Source organism: Saccostrea cucullata, unplaced genomic scaffold, assembly GCF_032062105.1.
Source record: "Saccostrea cucullata isolate Sc308-1 unplaced genomic scaffold, CSIRO_AGI_Scuc_v1 ctg319, whole genome shotgun sequence".
In the NCBI taxonomy this organism is placed as follows: domain Eukaryota; kingdom Metazoa; phylum Mollusca; class Bivalvia; order Ostreida; family Ostreidae; genus Saccostrea; species Saccostrea cuccullata.
In genome coordinates, this window is record NW_026920610.1 from 35,001 (window position 1) to 57,017 (window position 22,017).

The 22,017-nt window shown below is 33.2% G+C and overlaps 2 protein-coding genes across 3 annotated transcripts in view; both read right to left on the bottom strand.

Annotated features, from left to right (window-relative positions):
- LOC134253553 (uncharacterized) overlaps positions 1-3,515 on the bottom strand; it is a 4,501-nt gene extending 986 nt beyond the window's left edge. Inside the window, exon 1 of the mRNA XM_062736084.1 lies at positions 1,971-3,515. Coding sequence (XP_062592068.1) covers positions 1,987-3,504 — 1,518 coding nt within the window. The 5' untranslated portion in view covers positions 3,505-3,515 and the 3' untranslated portion in view covers positions 1,971-1,986. The remainder of the gene's footprint in view (positions 1-1,970) is intronic.
- Positions 3,516-3,775: 260 nt separating this feature from the next.
- On the bottom strand, positions 3,776-19,870 carry LOC134253562 (endonuclease/exonuclease/phosphatase family domain-containing protein 1-like). Of its 2 annotated transcripts, none has more exons than XM_062736100.1 (9): positions 19,755-19,870; positions 15,254-16,444; positions 10,305-10,356; positions 9,962-10,069; positions 8,121-8,249; positions 7,695-7,830; positions 5,575-5,628; positions 4,783-4,923; positions 3,776-4,384 (listed from the first exon to the last, which is right to left on the bottom strand). In XM_062736100.1, exons 2-9 carry the CDS (start codon positions 16,204-16,206, stop codon positions 4,200-4,202), a joined length of 1,758 nt encoding a protein of 585 aa, XP_062592084.1. In that variant the 5' UTR covers positions 16,207-16,444; positions 19,755-19,870; the 3' UTR covers positions 3,776-4,199. The 2 variants fall into 2 exon arrangements, with proteins under 2 accessions (XP_062592084.1, XP_062592076.1); XM_062736092.1 differs by lacking the exon at positions 19,755-19,870 and adding an exon at positions 17,546-17,759.
- Between the last annotated feature and the right edge of the window lie 2,147 nt (positions 19,871-22,017).

The window sequence follows — 22,017 nt, forward strand, 5'->3', positions numbered from 1 at the left end:
TGTTCCTGTTCGCCAACTTGCTGCCAAAAGGGTTCTAGTGTCTTTAGAAAACCCTTTCTTTTTGAAACCTCTGTCGATAGAAGCCATGCAGTTAGTTGAAATACTTCTGGATTTGGATGATAAATTTTTGTGTTTGGTTGTTGAAGTAAATTTGGAATGTTTGGAAGTCTTTTTGGTATTGAGATTAAAAGCTGAAGTAGATCTGTGTACCAAGGTCTCCGTGGCCAACAGGGAGCTATCAGAATTACTTGACAATTGAACTGTCTGATGTACTGAAGAACTTTGGGAATTAGACAAATCGGAGGGTAAGCATACAGAAACATCCCCTCTCAAGATATCGTCAGGGCATCCAATGCATATGCTTGGCTGTGAGGAAACCAAGTGCAAAAGATCTGTGTTTGACGATTGTGAATAGATGCAAACATGTCTATCAGAGGTTGACCCCATAATAGAAAAATTCTCTGAACAATTTGTCTGTTCAACATCCATTCTGTTTGTCTGATCTTGACCCTGCTCAAATGGTCTGCCAGAATATTTGATTTTCCTGCTATGTGAGCAGCTTTCAACTTGATATTGTGACCTATTGCCCAGTTCCACAAATCCCATGTCTGATAACAAAGACGTGGAGATTTGGTTCCTCCCTGTTTGTTGATGTATTGAACCACTGTCGTATTGTCGCATCTGATCAAAACTGTTCTGTTTTGTACTTGTTTTTGAAAATGTTTCAGAGTTAAAAACACTGCTTCCATCTCTAGACAATTGATATGAAGACCTTTGTGACAACTGTCCCAATGTCCTTGAACTATTTGATTGTTTAGGTGACCCCCCCACCCTGTCAAGGATGCATCTGTGGTTATGGTCACCCCAATTTCTTCCAGTTGCAAAGATCTGCCCCTGGAAATGTTCACTGAATATAACCACCATTGTAGGTGTTGTATTAGATGTGGTGTAATAGGGACTATTTTCTCCAAATCTAGAGAGCTTGGTTTCCAAAAACTTAGTAGATGTAACTGAGCAGGTCTCATGTAAAGACGAGCATTTGGAATAAGATCTATGCATGAGGCTACTATTCCCAACCATTGTAGAAAATCTTTGGCTGTTTTCTGACCCTGCATTAACATTTTGGTTGATTGTACCAATTTTATCAATCTGTCTTGAGATGGAAGTACTATTTTTTGTCTGAATAAAAACAAAGCTCCCAGGTATACAATTTCCTGAGTGGGTTCTAGACAAGACTTCTCTTTGTTTATTATGAAACCTAGTGAAACCAATAGATTTAGGCACTTCTGTCGATCTTGATATAACATTTCTCTTGATTGGTTTACTATTAACCAATCGTCTAGGTAAACTACTAGACGAATATTGTGTGTTCTCAAATATGCTGCTACTACAGACACCATTTTGGTGAAAACTCGAGGTGCTGATGTTGGGCCGAAACACATTGTTTTCCATTGATAACACTGGTTTTCTACACAAAATCTTAGAAATTTTCGATGTTTTGAAAATATTGGAATGTGTAGATATGCATCTGTTAAATCGATTGAAATTGCCCAATCGTTTGGTTTCACTAGATTTAACACTTTGTTTAAAGTGTCCATTTTGAAATGTTGCTTCTTGAGATACTGGTTGAGGGGTCTCAAATTTATGATGGGTCTCATTTTGCCACCCTTTTTGGGGACAAGGAAAAATGTACTGTAAAAACCTGTTTGACTCTCCTGATTTGAGACAGGTTCTATTGCATTTTTTTCTAATAAATCTTCTACCTCTTTTAACAAACAATGTTTTTGTATTTGAGGGATTGTTGTTTTCTTTACCCCTAAAAACTGGGGTTTTTGAAGAAATTCTAGTTTGTAACCCTCGTTGATTATTGATAATACCCAACTGTCTTGAGTTACAAGATTCCAATTTTCTACAAAAAGTTTGAGACGACCCCCAACTGGTATCTCGGGAAGCATTGCAATTTTGGTTACCTGTTCTAATCTCCAGTCATTTATTAGATTTCTTTGGGATCCGAAAGGAGCCAATTCTGTCTACTGTAGCAGATGTAGACGTATTTCTCGAATTGTCCTCTCTTGGTTTGTAGTCATAAGACCGTCTTGAGTAATTGGGTCTCTGAGTAGCTGTTCTGTAACTGTTATTCAACACAGTAGTAGTTCTGGGTTTTTTAAAATTTCCAGAGTTTTCAGCAGAATTTTCTGAAAATTTGCGTTTCTGATTTTTTTCATTCCATTCTGGAATTAAATCCTTAAGAGAATCTTTCTGCTCTTTCCTTTCTTTTAGTTTCTCTTCTAATTTCTTGCCAAAGACGTCATCTTCTGAAAGAGGCAGGCAAATAATTTTGCTATGAATATCCTTCAAGGTATATAATCCAGAGTCTTGTGCTGCAGTTTTCCTTCTTATAAGATGGTGAAAAGCCCCTGCTCTCCCCATTTGATCTAGTGCCTTGGTAGACATGGAGAAAATGTCTTTAATTGCTTGAACTGTGTCCGCATCTTGACAAGTTATAGAATCTAACAACGTTCCTAAAGCTTGCTGCATGTAGCTTAATGAAATAATACCCATACGGGCAGCTATCTGTCCCTGATATGCCAAAGTTTCAATACTTTTGTACGGCTGGGAAATTAAATGTTTACTTTTCCCCCAACCTTTGGTTTTATTTCCGTGTTTTTTTCTTAACATTGGTTCTAAAATGTCATCTAGCCCTGGAACTTGTAGAAATGCTGCCGAGTTTGGATGAACAGGGAAACATTGTCTATATTCATCTCTATAAGCAGACAAGCGTTCAGGATCAGTAATTCTCCATGACTTTTTCAAGATCTCCTCTTGTGTTTTGTCTAAAACTAATCCAGTTTTTTCTTCCTCTGAAGACGAAACATTGCCAAAAATATCAGTTAGAGTTTTTGTATGCTCGTCACTTTTATTGATCAAGTTCTGAAATCTATTGTTGTTGTTGCTGTCCAACTTATGTTGATTGTTATCAAAATCATGGGCAGTAATAGATTCCTCTTGAACTGAGGATTCGTTATCACCCAATAGCTCACGTACTTCTCTGACACTTGGAGCTAATGATATCATATCGTCCATTTCAGGCACACTTAATGTCCCTTCAATTTGGACTTCACTTTCCAAAGGTATAATCGGACGCATTCCAGATGAATCGTCTACATTTGATACCATGGGCTCAGGTCTCCGCGTGGATAAACCACCGGTATCCTGATCCGCTAACGAATTATGAGACACGTTTGTCTCGTGTACATTATGAGAAGCTGTATTCTCTAAAACACTGCTGGACAAAGTTTGAATACTTTCTCTTAAAAAATTCATCATAGTGTCTAACCTTTCGTTGACTCTGTTTTCTAATTGTTCCATTTTCTCGTTAGCTTTGCTGGAGGATTTCCTACCGGACCGCGGTTTTTTTCCTTTGGCCTCCATTACTGACTGTAAATTCTGGAATTCCGAGCCCGAATTTAATTCGTCGTTCGAAATAAAACTGGCTTCTTCCATACTTAAACTAAGAGCATAAGAGAGTATCTATACCAATACCTTATACAAATACAAAGTATTTGTATCACTCCGTGGCTGAAAAATCTCTGCCAAAAAAAATATGAACGTTCTGTTGCACGCCGGAAGATGAACTGATTTGGGCAAGCACCTGAGATGTGATCTCGGTCTTATAAGTGTTTGAATCTTATTCTTTTAAACGCTTGCCCGCGAGTTATGAACGTTAATAAGGGGAAGATATCCTAATGTATATTTATGACTGGTAAGTATAACGAACGAAATAAAATTCAACAATCATACAAGTTGAAGCAGTATAAAAATAAAAATTAAAATGTGAATAAATGCCCACAGATGCTGGATTTGATAATAGAATTATTCTGTACACTTTCATGTACATGTAAGACTCCATGTACCCTACATAGTTTTGTAAAAACAGGTGCTCTTCTATATATTACACTGCAGTACAGAAAATCAATAACAAATTTCATTCATGATACATATAAAAGTTTATACATATTGTGTTGCTCAAGCACAGGAATCAAGAACACAGTCTTTGTAATTGAGAAAAGTATTGCATTAAAAATTAACAATTATCCTAGAGTATACAAAATTCAATTGTGGCAAGATCATGAACATGATAAATCTCAACTTTCTTCTCCCAGTGTATCACATGTTATCTGTAACAGAGTCTTTTTCCATCATCCCTCTGTCCCCAGTGTGAATTTGATAGCCTCTGCCCCTATACTTAGGTCAGCTTTGTCCAAGTCTTTACTTGTGTAAAGCTCCACCCACACTGGGCAGTGGTCACTGACCACGCCTCCCCAGCTCCAGCCATTGGGAATCAGAGCGTTGGTCAAGCCCTCTCTCACCACGCCCGAGTTACCTAAATAAAGAACAAGATTTTCAGTATGAGGAGAAAAGACTGAATCATGAGATACTGATAATTCCTAATACACATGCTCTCACAATGTGACACCATATTTTGTTTTAATTACTAGTATGCTATAAAAATAAAACAACCAAATCTGGTTAAAACTGGCCTAGGGGTTTTACAGAGTGAAAAAAATATATAACTACAATCCCAACAGTGACCACAAAACAAAGGACAAATTCTGATCAGAAAAGTTCACTTGATCCTTCACTCTGGTGTCGAATCTAAAAATCTTATAATTCTTAATCTGGGACAGGAGCATATAATTATAATTTTATTTTTAAAAACAACAGTACCACATGCACAAGACTGACATAAACATACACAGCTTAATAATAAACAAACATTACCAGTGGCCACACTCTTTGTTTCCTTTGTGATCCAGATGTGATCATAGGTACGGCTGCCCTTCATATTCTTATTGCTGATGTTTGTGTAAGCTCCCGCTGGTATTGCATTAGTATAGCCCTTCTCTCGCAAACAATCAAAATCTGTCAAATACATAACATAAATTGATAAACTAGATTTCAAATCTCAACAGATTATTAATGCATAAAATTTATTCCATGTAAAAAAATCTTTGAATTCCCCGGTACATTTAATTCTTAATCACAAGAGAATCTTTTTTTTTTACATGTACACATTAACATGTACCAGTACCCTAGTATGGCAATATTATATTGAAAATGATCAACTTTAAATTTAGATTGTTTGACTTCGATATCAATAAGGGTTATCTGTGCTACTCCTTTGAGGGTACAAGTGCACTAAGTTTACCAGGTATTGTTTATCAAGGTGCGGATCTCAAATCATTCAGTGCAAGGAAGTCCTATATTTATTATGAAGTTATCTGATCCTTTACATTGATTTTCTGACTTAAAAATCAATAGAGGTCATCCTAAGCAAGGCAAGTGTACTCATGCCCCTTTTAATTTAATCTAGTAAGATGCAAACAAAATATAGTACACAGAGTACATCATCAGGGTTTACAAAGTTCATTTGAATATCATGACCTTGAAATTCAATATTCTCCTTTTCAATTTTCATGTAATTTAAGTACTTGAACTACATGATACATCTATCTGGGGTATTTGTATGCTCTAAGTAGAACAAAATGACAAAGCAGTTCAAAATCATCTCACCTTCCTTTTCTGGCTCCAAATTGAAATCACCCAAGATCATAATGTCCTTCTCACCTGAAAATATGCAAAAAATTCTAAAGTAAGAGTACATGTCTCACTAATTTGGATGCATCCCTACCAAAATAGCCTGATAAATGAAGATTCTGGATTCCTCAGGCATGTTTAGTATGTATATATTTTATATATGAATTATTCCCAATACATTTTGTCTGAAAGGGGGAGCTTCCTGATAAATGGGGCTCCACAGGATACATTTAGATCATGCTTTTTAATGAGCACAGGCTTCTCTTTTTCATAAACCCAATGAAAGTCAAATACACTCACTGGGTCCCAGGCCTTACATTTCATATTTTATAGGGTACTAAGCCAATCATCTACTTTCCTGAGCTTTTCAACTAATAAAAGATTTACATCCAAATTTTGGGTTTTAATTTTACTGTATATCCCTCTCTGAAGATTGTATCAATAGAGAACATATTCAGATCACCTTGACCTATTTAAATAAATCATTTTATTAGTTGCCGACTCTTCTCCTTCTGTTCTTATTCAGTTTACACAACAAACATCCTGCTTCATCCAGAATGTTTGTCCTTCTCATATATATCCTGACTATTCTACCTTCCTATGCTCAGTTTGGCACTAGTTACTATTTTGCAGTGTTTTTTTTGTTAGTATATGTGTCAAGGAAATCCACCATGAAGATCGTTATTTTCAGTTTTTTTTTCAATTTTGCTATGAATTTTGAGTCAGATTTGATAAATTGCTGTGTTTTGCATCTTAACAAATATTTTTATGAATGACATTTGTGCAGATGTCTGTGCTATACATCCCTTTTCAATGGCGCATTTTCTTTAAATCCTTCAAATCTAGTCTTTGGAATAAATTATATACACGTATAAATAAGTACAGGGTATGCATGGCCATAGGTTACCAATGTAATTTCAATGTACCAACATGTGTGTCCACTTTCAATTTTACATGACCATATTATTTAGCAAAAATATTCATATATATTTATAAATCTTGTATGAAAAGAGTTAACATGAGACTTGAGAAAATATTATAAATATGAATGCAAGTCATACTTTAATTTGAAAAGAATCTCTATATTTGTAACCTATTTTAGATTGAACCATCCAGAACAAAAGTTTGTATACAGGTATTTTATTTACCCTTGTGCATGCATAGTAAATATGACACCTGTCTTTTTGCATGTGTACAAGTTAGGTATTGCTTACAGAATAAAACATTAAATGTCTACAGGTACATATACTGCCCTGTCAGAAATTTCAGTTATAGAAAAAGCAAAATGATCCATGTATTGTAAAAACAAGAATATCTTCTTTTTAACTGCTTTATCAAAAAAACAGAAAAGGGTCGGATTTAACATTAATAATGTAATATTAGGAGAGATTCCTTTGTCAAAAAATAATAGAATTGTAAACTTTATCATACTATACACTAAACAATATATCTTTACTTGTTTGATGCAGAAGAAAATGCCAAATTTTAGTGCATTCTTATGTCATCTAAGAATCAAATATAATGTTGAAAAATTTGTTTCAATCCAAAAGAATAAAATTGTGTATTTTAATTCCATATGGTCTACATGGAAACCTGTTTTTGATGCGTGACAGTTCAGATTTCATTTACTATTGTTATTGTCTTTTTCCCCCCCTTTTTTATCTCTATTTTATCCTCATATTGTGGATAAAAGAATATATAATTAACAATTCGGATAATTTATGCACAATGTTATAAAGTGTTGGAGGAAAAAGTGACAAATTGAATTTACATGTATTATCTTTTTTTCCTCCCTTTTAATATTATCTATAGATGGATAGTGGATAGTGTGAAAGGGTGAGTGTGCATGTGTATGGCATAAATGTAAATATGTTCAGCTGTAAAAAAAAAAACAGAAAATACCTGCATTTCCATAAAACATAATTGGGCTAGCAAAGGTAAGTTAGGAAATTCTAGAATTATTTTTTATTAACTGCAAAGGAAGAAGTAGACAAATGGACTACTAGATTGTGCATGATGATGTAAATTAAAACCTAACACTCTAATGTACATAAATGTTTGATGTTTCCATGAAATAAGAAATGACCGGTCCATACCTGGGTAGTGTTCTTCTATGGCCTTAACCACTTTAGGTACATTGTCTATCTCTGCCTGGAGTCTCTCTAAGTCCTCATTGTCCAGACCTGTAGCCTTCAGGTGGACACTGGCCATTACACAGTCAAACTTCTTCATCTATCAAATAATAACTCTGATCATTGATACAGTCTATTGTGTATATTGGTGTCCTGACAGAAGATATGTTGCAAAAGTTTAAAAAACACTTTCAAGTGAGGCTTTTGATGTACAAAGATAATCGGAAAGGGGGATGAACTTTGTTGTACGCCTGCCTTGCAGGTTTCACAAAAATACTGTATTATCTATGAAATAGTTTTCATTCTAGGCAGTTCTTTTGAAGAAAAGATGTTTCTGCATAATGTTAAGCATCTAGCTTGCTTCAGTACCAAATATATTAACATGCATACCTTTAAAATTCCAATGAAGGGTCTGCGAACAAAGTCTCTGGTGGAATTAGCTGGCTTTTCTAAATTGGCAGAACTTGATAGAGAAATTCCTTGTGATGTGTCATAAAGAAACCCATTGTATTCCAAACTCTATAACAAAGAATCACAGATAATTACACTGAAGATTTTAACAACAAATTCCTACACTTAAATTACACTGAAGATATTTTAAGTATATACTAGTATATAAACATTACGTACCAATAAATAAATATCTACAATAACATTGATTGTTCACAAGGGACTTTAACTGTCCTAGCTGTATTTGTAAGCATTATGCATCCCCTTTACAAGGGCTAAAAAATAATATTGTATTCTCTATATAATATAAACCCTGCAAAATTGCCAAAAAAAAAAAATGCAGAGAGAATTGGTACTATTCTTTTGAACCACTGTACAGTCTTTACTTTCAAATGGTTCTCATGACCGTACCTCAGGTTGAAACAGATCAACAGAATAAATTTACTGCTGCATTCTCACTAAGTGTTGATGATCTAGCTGTTTTATATCTTTTGAGTTCACATGAAACATTGTTAAATTTGAGTGATATTAAAGTATTTCCTCACAGGCATGACTCTTAAAAGACCCTGAATTTGACAGCTAGATCACATTACAGACAATATAGACTCTATAGCTGAATCCAAACTGCTTTATATAGCAATCAAGCTTGATAATTAATCCCCCGGGGAAAGATTACATTTCTGTTCTTGTTTGAACATATTATATTGATTTCTTGAAGATACAAGTTTTTTTCAGAAAAGAAATGAAGAAAATTATAAATGAAGCATACATGTACATTATACTTTTATCATATAAAACTTTTATACGGATACTTTTATTTGGTAGCATAATAATTAATTTCAAAGCAGTCATTCATTTAAAATTCCACACTGATGACAAAAAAAAGAAAAGAAACTGTTTTGTTAACTCCATGTATCACCATGTCATTAAAAAATCCTTTCAAAATAGGCAAAAAAGATCAGTCAATCAAAGAATTAACCTGACCCTTAGACTTGAGATGGATGAAATGAATTTATATTCACATGTCATGGTGTCTTTTGACCTCAGAAAATGTGGAACAGATTTTTCTCATAAGCCCTCTTGTAACACATGAAAAATATGAATGTATGTATTCAAGAGTTATTATCTGAAAATCAATGGACATCCATTCACCCTTATGGCAGTAAAACATACCTGCTCAGTCTGCATTAATTTGTGAACAAAACATAAACTGATTTAAAATGTCACTGGTGTTTAATTGATCCATTTTCCCTATTCATCAAATTGACTTTCCTTTATTACTATTACCACCATGTACTTTTTTATATTTCTTGCCAAGTGAATTCAAAAGCCATACAAGAAATTTTATGGTAGAGATCTTTAAATTCTGTAACTTAATTATCACACCTGGAAATTATAAAGGCACTCAAGAGAGTAAATCTATAAATGTGTATCCCAGAACTATCTCAAAATCAAATATTCCCCTGCCCTCTCATAGAAACGTTTATCCCTAAGAAGTCACTTCAATATACATGAACTCTAAAACAATTTTCTTGATGAATATTTAAACAAACTATAGGGCAAATGCTACATTGCACCCTCCCATTTTATTGGTGGAAATAAACATATGTGGATGCACTCCTTGAATTTCCTTATTTTTTTGGTTTATAAAGACTCGTTCAAGTAACTCATTTCCTTTATGTAATAAAGATTAGTTTCCTTATACACAAAAGCAAACCGTAACCACATTAAATAGATAAATCACAACAATAAGGACCCCGCCCATTTCACGTGATACATACCCTGTACATTCTTCCTGTTGCCTTGGAAACTACACACTTCCAAGAACCCCTTACTCCCGGCCATTTCACGACATGGGAAATCGTTGGATTGTTTAATTCATCACAAATCTAACAGCATTAAAAAAACAATTTAAAGTATGTGCAAATGCCATATTAATTAATCATCTAGTACTAATATGAAACTTACTCTCTAATAATCTCTCTTGTTCATGTTTCGGCCAGAATAAAAGCTAACACAATACTGTGATTTAAGCCATATTCAAGGTAAAAAGTGAAAATCTAACGGATAATCAAGAAATCTAACCTTTAACATACTTCAAACAAAATCATTTATTAAACATACCTTTTGAAGACTATTTTTATCTGCTAGTTCTTGGAATGCAACAACCCCAAAGCTAGAGAAAAGAAAAATACATTCATTAATTAAGATGTGCATAATGTTCACAAATGTCTTACACTTGTTCTACATTTTATAAAACACTATGATACCATATTAATTTCTTACATCATCTTACAATGCTAATGCATATAGTAAGGGATATATGTATATGTACTAGCTACATGTAAATTACAAGTTTAGGACGGACTGTAATAACTATATTATAATATAGTTTGATCCCTGTACTAGTGAAACATGGAGATAATGAACAGTATTCAAGATCAAAAGTCCATAAAACAGTACAAAAAAGGAGCAGAGCAAACATGGACCTCCAAAACATCAGAGGTGGGATCAGGTGCCATGGAGGAGTAAGCATCCCCTGCTGACCGGTCACACCCGCCGTGTGCTCCTTGTCATGATCGGGAAATAATGGGAAAATCTGTCGTCGATTCACTGTATGAATAATGGACTAACAATTAGTATGAAAAATGTCAGTCAGCATTTGACTCAATGATATTGTATTTGCTGACAAGGTCATTGTATCGATCAATGAACTTAGGAAATGATGACTTTAAACGAGACTGCTGAAATTTTACAAGTTCCTTGTACTAGATTTTTATATTACAAGCTCCCCTTAATAGCTGTATTACTATTTCTCTGATTTAGCTATATATATTTCATTTTCCCTGTATTAGCTTTATATTTCTACATGTAGTTCATTGTACAAGTTGCATTACAAGTTCCCTGTATATATTAGATATTTTAAGTTCCAAGAACAAGCTATTACAAGTTCCCTATAATAATAACTACATAACATGCATAAGTCTCCTATACTAGCTATATTACAAGTTCCCTGTTCTAGGTATATTTCAAGTTACAAGTACTAGCAATATTATAACTTCTCTGTATTGGCTAATATTTATAATTACAAGTACCCTGTATTAGCTAATATTACAAGTTCCCTATACATGTACTACTAGCTACTGCGACATGGGACCGCGGTTTAAACGGTCTCATCCGAAGGACCTGCTCCACGTCCTACAGTGGGATTCGAACCCGCGACATGAGGAATTCCTTACTTTGTGAGTCTAGAGCTGACACTCTAACCACTGCATCATGCGGGCGACCATATATATAGTGTTAAAATTCAATGGATAATACTGTCATCTTGTTCAAATAAATTTATTTGAAACATAATAATATATCTAGCAATAAATTAGACATTACCATATAGTGTGCAACATGATACACTTCCCCAAACAATATTGATCTTTTTGAAGTTCTATTTTGCCTACTACTGTACAATAATCAATAATTTCATAAATGACACTTAAACACCCAATTTTATGTTAACGCCCCCAAAATCTACCTGATTCAAGATCAATAATTTACCGCCTGTCAATCATTAAAAAAACAATAGCTTCTGAATTGATTGACAGGCAGCTACCCTTGCTACCTAATAGTCTGAGTTTGTGTCCTTTGAAAACGATTGACTGGTCACGCGTCAAACACTTTCATGTAGCCGCCTTGTATACACAGGGGTTAAAAAAAGAATCTTGGTAAAATTTTATTTCAAAAACAATTGAGAATAGATATATAAAACTTGACTTCATAAAATATTTGATTTCAATCTCAACCGCTATATTGTATTTTAGGCGATATGTCGTCCAAGATATCTGCTGTAGAATTTAGACAGAAACGCTACTTGCCGATTAAAATTGGAAGATGTTAATTAAGAAAAGATATTTAGCACAAACGGCATGGATAAAAAAAATACCTTTATACCATGTTTTATCTATGTATATATGAATAAAATCTACACCATGTTCCGTTGTAAAGTTCTGAAATGTCAGAAACATAGTTTCGAGATTGTAACTTTTAGTTCGAATTTCCTAACGTCTGTCAGTACACAATATTCGAAATGAAAAAGTGAATTCATAAAGCCAAAGATGAATTCTTAAAAATACGTATGAAAAAAAATTTAAACACACGAACACCCGGAAATGGTGAATATTTTCGACACTGTTGTTGGTCAGAGGGTAAGCAATATTCCTATCGCGGTACATTGTATATGTTCACACGACGGGTAGGCCTATGAATGGAATATTTTATATTTTTTTTAAATTTTGATATTTACACAAGTTTAATTTAAAAAAGATATGTTTACTTTGTAGTTTTACTCTGTGTTCTTTTCGTTAATTTGACATTTTTTAAAAATATAAAAACGATATTTCTTTATAATTTTTTCTTCATTAGATATAGCTGAAAGTATAAATAAATAAATTTTATATTGAAATATTTCAATTATTTCAAGCAGTTTCACTCAAATTTAGACACGAAACACGGAATGTTGACCCTGATCACCAGACACAGACTTCCTGTGTAATGCTACGTGTATATAGATTTTTGACATCTTGGGTATTGGGGGTCTCCAGGTGAATAACACCACTGTTACTTGGACCACTCCCCCTCCTCAGGTAACCGTACGGTAAAAAAATTGGGTCTTTAATTTCCTGTGCACTTAATTTCCTGTGCAGCAGACAGTTTATTCGTATTTTTTAAACAAGTAATTACGTGTGTATTTTATAATCTCCTGCTTAGTGCTAGTCTAATTCAGGGTTAAGTCTCCATTATTTGTTCAATACATTAGTGGTAATGATAGGAGTAAAAGTTAATACTATCGACTTGATCAATGTAACATGCCTTATGTGCAAGTATGCATATCATCAGCAGTTTAACATTTTCCCCATATCATGTAGATCTATGATTTTACTGATAAATGTGTAGCTTTTCAAACTTTCAGTTAACACACTAGTAGTGCAATGTATACAATATATCAAAAATCTGCTTGATTAAAAGAAACTTTTCATGACTTCATCAGAAAGAAACTTGCTAATTTTACAGATATGAATAGAATATCAGACCTCAGTCAAAAGTTGGTGTACAATTTATACATAACACTTAAACATATTTACTAATAAATATAAACTAAAAACACAAGATATGACTGTAACTTTATTCGAGATGTATAATTTTTCTTGTTTTCTGTACATGTAAAAAATTAATTAGAGAGAAATTCTTTCTTTGGTGTTATAATGAATTGCTTCATAGTTTTAATTTGAATACCTGCTTTATAATCATAACCCCTGGTCTCAACAACTTGCAAGTTGGGTCTCATTAGCGCTGCATTTCATTTCCGGAAATATGCATAGCATTTCCGACATTTTTTTATTTCATTTCCAACATTTTTTGTTTTCATTTCCGACATAATTTTCTTTTCAATTCCGGAATTTACCTGTGTGGCAATTCAATGTTTTCTAAGTACAAGAATATGGAATTTTAAAAGCATTTATACCAAAATATTAACAAGAAAAGAACATCTATACATCTATGCATACATGTAGCACTAAGTCTAGGTAGAAGAGTTTGATTAAGAAATAAACAACAATGTTAAAAAGTTCTCTGGGAAATGAACTTTTAGTTGGTCACATGATCAAATCCTGTGAAGCCCGAGGACTTCTCAGTAGATTTGATCACGTACCAACTAAAAGTTCATTTCCCAGTGAACTTTTTAACATTGTTGTTTATTACTTATATTTACATTTGAAACAAATACATTTCGAGTTAAATTGTATTTATTACACGATCGGGCCTACGTATTGCTATGTAGTGACGCGCAATAACCTAGAAGTTGTATGGTCAAAATATCACATCGCTCTGTGATCAGGTCGCTCTATGACCTCTGACCCCAAAATGAAATTCACAAAGAATTGAATGTATTTTCTCATCAATAGGTTCATCTAAGAAAGATATTTGCAAATGTAAATATTGAGCATAAAACTTTTTCACCGCATTTATAGAGCACTAAATTAAATGTCAGTGACAGCATCATACTTATGTCCAAGTCACTGACAGATTTACAAAATTGGATTTCAATGATTTGTTATTGATTTATTTCTTTAAATTTTTCAGAAGGAAAGTTATCAAATCTGTTACTATAGGCACTACGTATGTATTTGAAAAATGTCGGAAATGAAAACAAAAAAAATGTTGGAAATGAAAACTAATAAATGTTGGAAATGAAAAGTTGATAATTACCAAAAATTCCGGAAATGAAATGCAGCCAAATTAGCAAGGCAACTTTTGTTGTTTATACCAATTAGGATGACAGACAGAGCACAACACATGTTTAAATTTTATTTTAATGATGTACAAGTATGTACATGATATTTTGGATTTTCATATTGTCCTGTTATATGTGCATAATGTGCAATGTAACAAAGCTGCTGCATGTCATTGTGTGCTGTTGTTAATTCTACTTTCATTTGAAAGTAATGAACTTAAGGTTTAAAGAAAAATATCAATGGTCTATTAAATACACTGTAATGAACTGAACTCAAAGGAGCTTAATAGCACATTAATGAGCAATATGCTTCATGCAGAATTAGGTCACCTGATCAAAAGCCTAGACATCCTTGGCATTGTCATTACAGATAATGATTAAGCTGTAAAGGTGAATCAGTGATGAACTGATGATGTGTATAACAAAGTCTCAACATCATCACATCTGTGTTTTATTTTCTAGTCTGATATTAATGCACTCCCTGATCACTGTGTTTTAAACCAAAACAATGCTCATAAACAAAGTAAGATTGCAACTGAATTCCTATCACCATTCATTATGGTTCAATATTCTCTATGTTCATACTATGATAAGTTCCCCCTGCAGTGTGTGATGCATGAAGACATTTTTGGGGTGTGGTGGGGGGTGGGGGGGTGAGGAGGGGGTTTATGTATGTATGTTGTAATTTGTACATGGTGAACTATGAGATGATTTCAGAGGAATATCCTATACAATCTTACTTGTAAACAGAAAGTCATCAAGAATTACATATTTTCTTTCCCACACTTACCCATTTTCCAGTATAGTCATACAGATGACCTCTCGCACCCCTATATTGTTGGCTTTTTCTTCATCGAATCTTTCCACATTCCAAGAAGCCACCCTCACAACAGAGCGGTTCTTATGTTTAAAATTAAAAGGTGTCACTTTGGGTCTGGTACCCGATTTGATAATAGGTTCTAAAATGTCCAACATATTTTCTGTTGAACTTGATAATACCCTACAATTGGTATGATTATGGTCATTATTTGACAGTTTGGGAGGAATAGTCGTATTGCCACTGTTAACGGAATCACTTAGAACATGTCCATTAGGTTGAGTATTATTTGAGCTTTCTGAATCATCTACACTTAGTTGATTTCTTATTGCACTGAGTAAATTTGGACCTATTCCCTTCACCTTTATAAGGTCATCTATTGCTTTGAATTGTCCTTTCTTGTCTCGATATGTAACTATGTTCTCTGCCAGAACCTGTCCAATGCCTTTTACTTTCATTAACTGGAACACATTAGAGGAATTCACATTGATTTTTCCATTAGATTTTCTAGATGTCTCACTTCTAAATGAAATGTCTGATCGACTACCCGTCGGAGAATTTTCTTCCGTTGGGGGTCCAGTACTACCTTGTCGTTTCATAGAAAGAGTAATTTCATCCCGAATTATACTCAATTTCACAGCACCAACACCAGAAACTAATGCTACGTCTTCAATTTTCTTAAATCCCCCAATTTTTCTTCGATACTCTATAATGGCCTGAGCTATGGCTCTGTTAATCCCTGGCAGAGTCATCAGTTCTTCCTCTGTTGCATAATTAATATTCAAAAGATTTTGGCCCTGATCACCCTCCATCATCGCAGACATGTTAAAAGCTGCACTCAAATTCCGCCTATGCCCAATCTTTTTGGGGGTGCTTGAATCTGAGTCGACATGCTTTGGAATACAGCAGCTATTGACGGCCCCCATCTTTCTTCTTTGTGTCTGTCCTCCAGAAAAAAAATTACACTGTAATCATTCAACTATACAGATAACTTTTAGTCAATATCACTTCGTTCAACAGTTACATGCATAGCTGCCATCCGCATTCATTGATCAGAAATCCACCTGAACACTGCATTATAACCAATGCAGGTAAACCATAAATAAATCCATCCTTGTGTGTGCTGCGATCAAACCTGACTCGGGATAAAAGCCTTGTTTCCATCTGAAAAAAAAAAATGACAGTGAAGAATAAATATCGTATTACACACCAATTCACCCGTACACATTCGTACACAATCCAGAAAAAAGTACGAGCCCTTTACATTTTGGATTATTTTTGTAAGTCGTCTAGGTCAGACACATTTAGAGCTTCTTAAGTTTGAAGTAATAATAATGAAGTGTTTTGATTTTCGGTCTTAACTCTTAAAAGAACATTTACCAGCAGGGATGCAAGTGCTGAATGAAACTCACTCTTGGAATGCATGCCTTTCTGACAGCTATATAAAAATCCCTGGTAGATGAGAGAAGGTAATAACGCATTTTAAAAATAAATCATTTAGCAACTGCTTGAATACATGATAGACATGCGATTGTGTCAATGCACTATTTATGAATGTTTCTGCAAATAAAATTTATATCTGCAGGTACAGAATATTAATATTAAAGTATGTTTTGAATTTTATCATTTACTGCCAGTAGCATGTGCACATTTCATAGTGTAAACATTTCAAAGTGCATATATAAATTTAAACTGATAAAAATATAAACTTGTTGGAGTGATCAAATTATGTACATAGATATATTGTTTTAAAGTCACATGTACATTGTACCAGACACTGCAATGAAATCTATTTATACATACATGTAATTATGATAACAAGAAAGTCAGCTCAAAGTTCATTGAAGTCGGTGAATAAACACTTAAAACCTCCACTCATTTAATACTCAAGTGCACGATTCTTTTATGGCCAAATACAAGTATGTTATTATTAAAATTCATTGTTTTGATGTTTTTATCAAGTGAATTAGTTCACAGATGAATGCAGCATTGTGTAAAAAATGATAGTAATGTTTTTGTTTTCCATACAAATTGAACAATTTAAGAGATACTAATTCCTTTAAATTAATATCTAACCTATCGGTAATTAGAATATCATAAGCATTCAATAATAAATCTTTGTTTATAAGCATTCCATTATAAATCTTTATAAAAATTTTATTCCTGAAAATCATAAAATATTCATGTATTATTTATAATTTAAAGCATCTGCATAAATAAAATTTATCCTAAAATCTTAAACAAATCCTGAAATCTTGAAAATACCTTCAACATGTTCAAGTCATTTGAACAGTTCATCTTAATCATTGTTAATCCATCATCACAATCTATCTTAACACAATCATTGTGCATAATGATCTCTGTGATAGACACTGCTGGCGTGAATGATCAAGCCCTGTCCTACTAGGAGGTGCCAACAGAGATAGTCTTTAATTAGGCAATACCTCTAATGTTACCTCTTTACAGCAGGGCAATAAATCTCACACAGGCCCGCTATTTGTCAACAAGAGAACAGATCAGCAGGATCAAGGTTCAAGGATAGAAAGCTCAGAATTTAAATACTGGCTAAAAACACCAGCTAGTGGTCACAACAAAATGCTGAGTAGAGAGAAACCCTAGAATCAATATACACTGTACAGACAGTGGATTATTCTTTGTGTGGACAGACACTAATGAGTACAATATATCTTTATTTGTAAGACCCAATGTGCTATATTTTGTGTATACACAATTACCAGCATTTGACTTAGATAACTCAGCTAACATCCTTAAAACTGCAAGGTAGTGTGCTTAATCATGTAGTCAACATATAAAGAAATTCTCATTAATTTAATTTTTTAGGTTCACTAAAATATTAAGATTTTTTTTTCATCCTAAGAAATTTTGGGAAAATAGAATTACATAGGACTCACTGTTTCATGTTTACTAATAGTTAAGACCTAATACATCATTTAGATATCTTGATTATAGTAAAATCACTACAATTACCGTATAAAATTTCTTCACATAATCATGATAATACAGAATAAAGCCCACAATTATTACTTTCCCCTACCATTTTTTATATAAGGCCTAGAAAAAAATATGTTTGTTTCCACTTTCAGGCAGAAAAAATATAGGGTAGGTAGGCAATTTTTTTTTTTGGAAAATTTTTTTTTTGCTTTTAATCAAAACATGTATAGAAGTAACATTAATGGCAAAAGAAATGTTGTTTTCAAGCATTTCTGTGACTTAAACTTATAATAGAAAGGTGACCCAACCTTCTTTCTGTCTTGAAAAGCTTGCATTGTTGGAGACTATAATTCCCTGGGTGAAATCTTGCACTTCATGTTGTTATTTTTTGAAATAAACTGTAAAAAAAATCAGTTGTGTCTTTGTTTATTACAGATTTTCTAGAAAGTAAGACTAAATTAAGAATAGGTACAATATAGATATCGGATTTAAATGCACTTCATCGAAATCTTGGCACCAATACACAGCCCTATTCATGGGACAAAAGCATTAGAAAAAATTTTAGGGTCGGCATTATAAATTAGGGTCGGTCGGGAAAGCGGAAACAAACATATTTTTTTCTAGGCCTAATCATACATACCTGCAGGTATTCTAAAACTATACGTCCTACATTTTCCACCTCAAACAGTTTTTTTTAACTTAATTAATTCATGGAATGCAGCATCAGGTTATGTAAGCCCCGGCCTCTCCTCTTTTAATACAGACAGTTCTTTTGATTTTCAATTTTCTTTGTAGCAGCAGACTGACAACTTGTGAATTAAATAAGAAATTACTGTAGATTAAGAATACTATTCATATGCTTCAGGTATATAACATTGAATTTGGTAATTTCTGAATGAAATTTGAAATATTTGAAGTATAATCTTGAAACATTCCATGTTTGGAATCTGGTCTAACAATACATGTACACAACTACACATGCATGCAGCAAGATGTGGTTTAAAAATATTTTGAACTGTCCTCTGTAAATTGAACCCCTATTAATACTCTCTTAATCAAAATGTAAATTATAATAAATACAATGTCCATGCGATAAATATTCATAACTTTGACTCCAGGTCCTGCATCCCTGACAATAACATATGGCGTGACATTTACACTTTGCTATGTAAAGAATTAGGATTTTGATCTTCCCTGGCAGATACAAACAGACAGGGGACTAAACTTTCATGACAACATGAGTTGTTGAGAGCCTTGGGTTTTAATCTACACCCACTCCTGACAGGATTGAAACCTGTAGTTATGGGATGGCCATTCACCACCAACGTGATGCTTATAAAATCTTTTTTTTAATTTCTCCTGATTTGGGAAACCAAAAATAGCATTAGGCTATTTAGCAGTATGATTTAAGAAAAATCGGAATCAGACAATGTACAGAAAGAGAGGAATTAAGGCACCACTTGCTTTAAACCTGAATGAATGTCAGTACACACATCATATGGTCACTTAATATTATACTCACCAGAGCTGGACAGAACCCTTATAACATATTATAAAGGAGTGAATCCACCTCCTCTCCCCTTGCTTGTTAGAAGATGTTTACTGTTGATGTTGTTGATAAGGAAATTAGCAATGAAATACACACCCAACACAACCATTGAATTTTAACCAGGGGGCTTTCTTTTAAGGGTGTTATCAATACACCCACACTCTCTAACAATATATGCATACCTTTCTTGTTATTTCTATTTTATAAAAGACCTGAATAGATTTATTTCTTTGATAAATTATACCGTACCTTGATAAATATTTTTGCTACCTACTTGGTAAGCAAAAAATTTCCATGGATGAACAAGCTGCATGAACTTTATCTTATTTTTTGTTTATTTATAATGATTGAGCATAACACTTTAATATTTTCCTTTCAAAATTCACTATATGAGCTTAAATCATTTCCTGAGTTTAGAAACTTAATTTACATATCATACCTTCAGATTTGCCTGTAATTAGCTGGGCTGTGCATATCATAATCTACATCATCTACTGCTATACATGTAATAATGAAAATAAATACATGTTCACCTGTTAACTGTTTATAGTAGCTTAGATCTAGAAATGATTATAAATCTTTATCATTCCCATGTATGGTATGAAACTCTTGTCTTCTAGAAATCTCTGACATTCCCTTTAAATATAATATTCTAAATTTGACACAGTACCGGGTATTATCATCTTAATGTTGCTGTAATATTTGTACATGATAACATTGTATAAATCAATTAACTCCAATAGAAAAAAAAAAACAATATTAATATACTAGAAGCAAGAAATTGTTACCCATGGCTGCTTTTATCTGTTGTAATTTTCTGAACAATACCACTCAGTATACATAATACTGGTATATCATTATACTTACAAGTATAAAATGAAAATGAAAGAAGTCTCGCTAAAAATCCCAGGGATAATATGACAATATGATGACCTGATATTTAAATATAGATGATCAACCAGAGGTAATCTCTATAAAAAGAAAGTAAGATGACTCTCCGGTATATCCAGGACAAAAAGTCAAATTATATTTTAATGAACTTGGGAAACTTTTTATAGCTGGGTACCAAAATACATCAAGGTTAAGATAGTGCATTAAGCCTTTATGGATTTTCTTAAAATATTTTAAAATTAGTAAAAAAAAAAAAAAGTACTAACTCTTTGGAAGACCTATTTATACTTCAAAACTTCTGATTTAATGATCATAATTATTATACAATTAGAGTGTTGCATAGAACGTAAGTGTCAGCTACTTTTTTTTTATTACCCAGTGGCCAGTACTAGGTTTATTAAATATTTATTAAATATTTAAATAAATCTTAAAGAGCTAGAAGTCTGCTATTTTTGCTACAAGCAAAGTTCATACCTTAATGTCTGCAAAACATAGTAGGACAGACTGACAAAATCAAACAATCTAATACAAATACAACTTCCATACCATCATCATAAAATCTTAAATGTCAGAATAATGAAATGGAACTTACTAGCACTAGAAGTAATGACTTATTATCTTATTTCAACCCATTTCAGATTTCAGTTTACATCAGTATATACAAACCATTTAGATTAAAGATTCTTATGTATATTTGAAATATCTATATTTAAACAAGAGGGTACAGTTTGTACTTCATTGTGCATATTCTTAAAATTTAATGTTTAAGCAGTTGTCGCCCAATTTAATTTTCAGATATGATGTGTAAAATCCTTTAAAATCATATTTCCTTTAAAAAAAAAAAAAAACATTTCTCAAAATGTTTTCTTTTAGTACTACGGCCCCCTCCTCATCTTCTCTATGAAAGGCCTAATAATGTCATTTCAGAAATCGACTGAATGAAGAAGACTGAAAGCGGGTGGGTTTGGTTCTTCATTTAATCAATTTCTGAATGGTGTTCACATGGCCTTTTGTAAAGAAGTTGAGGCAGGGGGAGTATTAAAACGAACCATCAACCTCGCAATAAAGAATAGTATGATGTCAAGAGATGTCAGAGTCTAGTTTGTACAAAATGTCATATGCATGCAGTTTGAACTTTGAAGAGACAGATCTAAATTAAAACAAATGAGTGTCTGTGCCCCCCTTAATGGTCACACTGTTGACACATCATGATGCACTTGGAAATTTCCTAACCAAATTTGAAATGCAGTTTGATTATGTAATGTAATACAATCTTGGTAGACATACCAAGGGGTTTCAAAAGAGGGTATAAAAACAAAACAGGGGTTAAAGTTGTTAACTGTTT

What these genes read in the sequence shown, in the direction of transcription:
- LOC134253562 (XM_062736100.1), bottom strand. Translation starts at nt 16,206, where the DNA reads ATGGGGGCCGTCAATAGCTGCTGTATTCCAAAGCATGTCGACTCAGAT. An exon ending in ATGACTATACTGGAAAATGG is followed by an intron (nt 10,357 to 15,253) that starts GTAAGTGTGGGA and finishes TCTTTTCTCTAG; the next exon opens with CTTTGGGGTTGTTGCATTCC. An exon ending in AACAAAGAGTGTGGCCACTG is followed by an intron (nt 4,385 to 4,782) that starts GTAATGTTTGTT and finishes TTCTTTATTTAG; the next exon opens with GTAACTCGGGCGTGGTGAGA.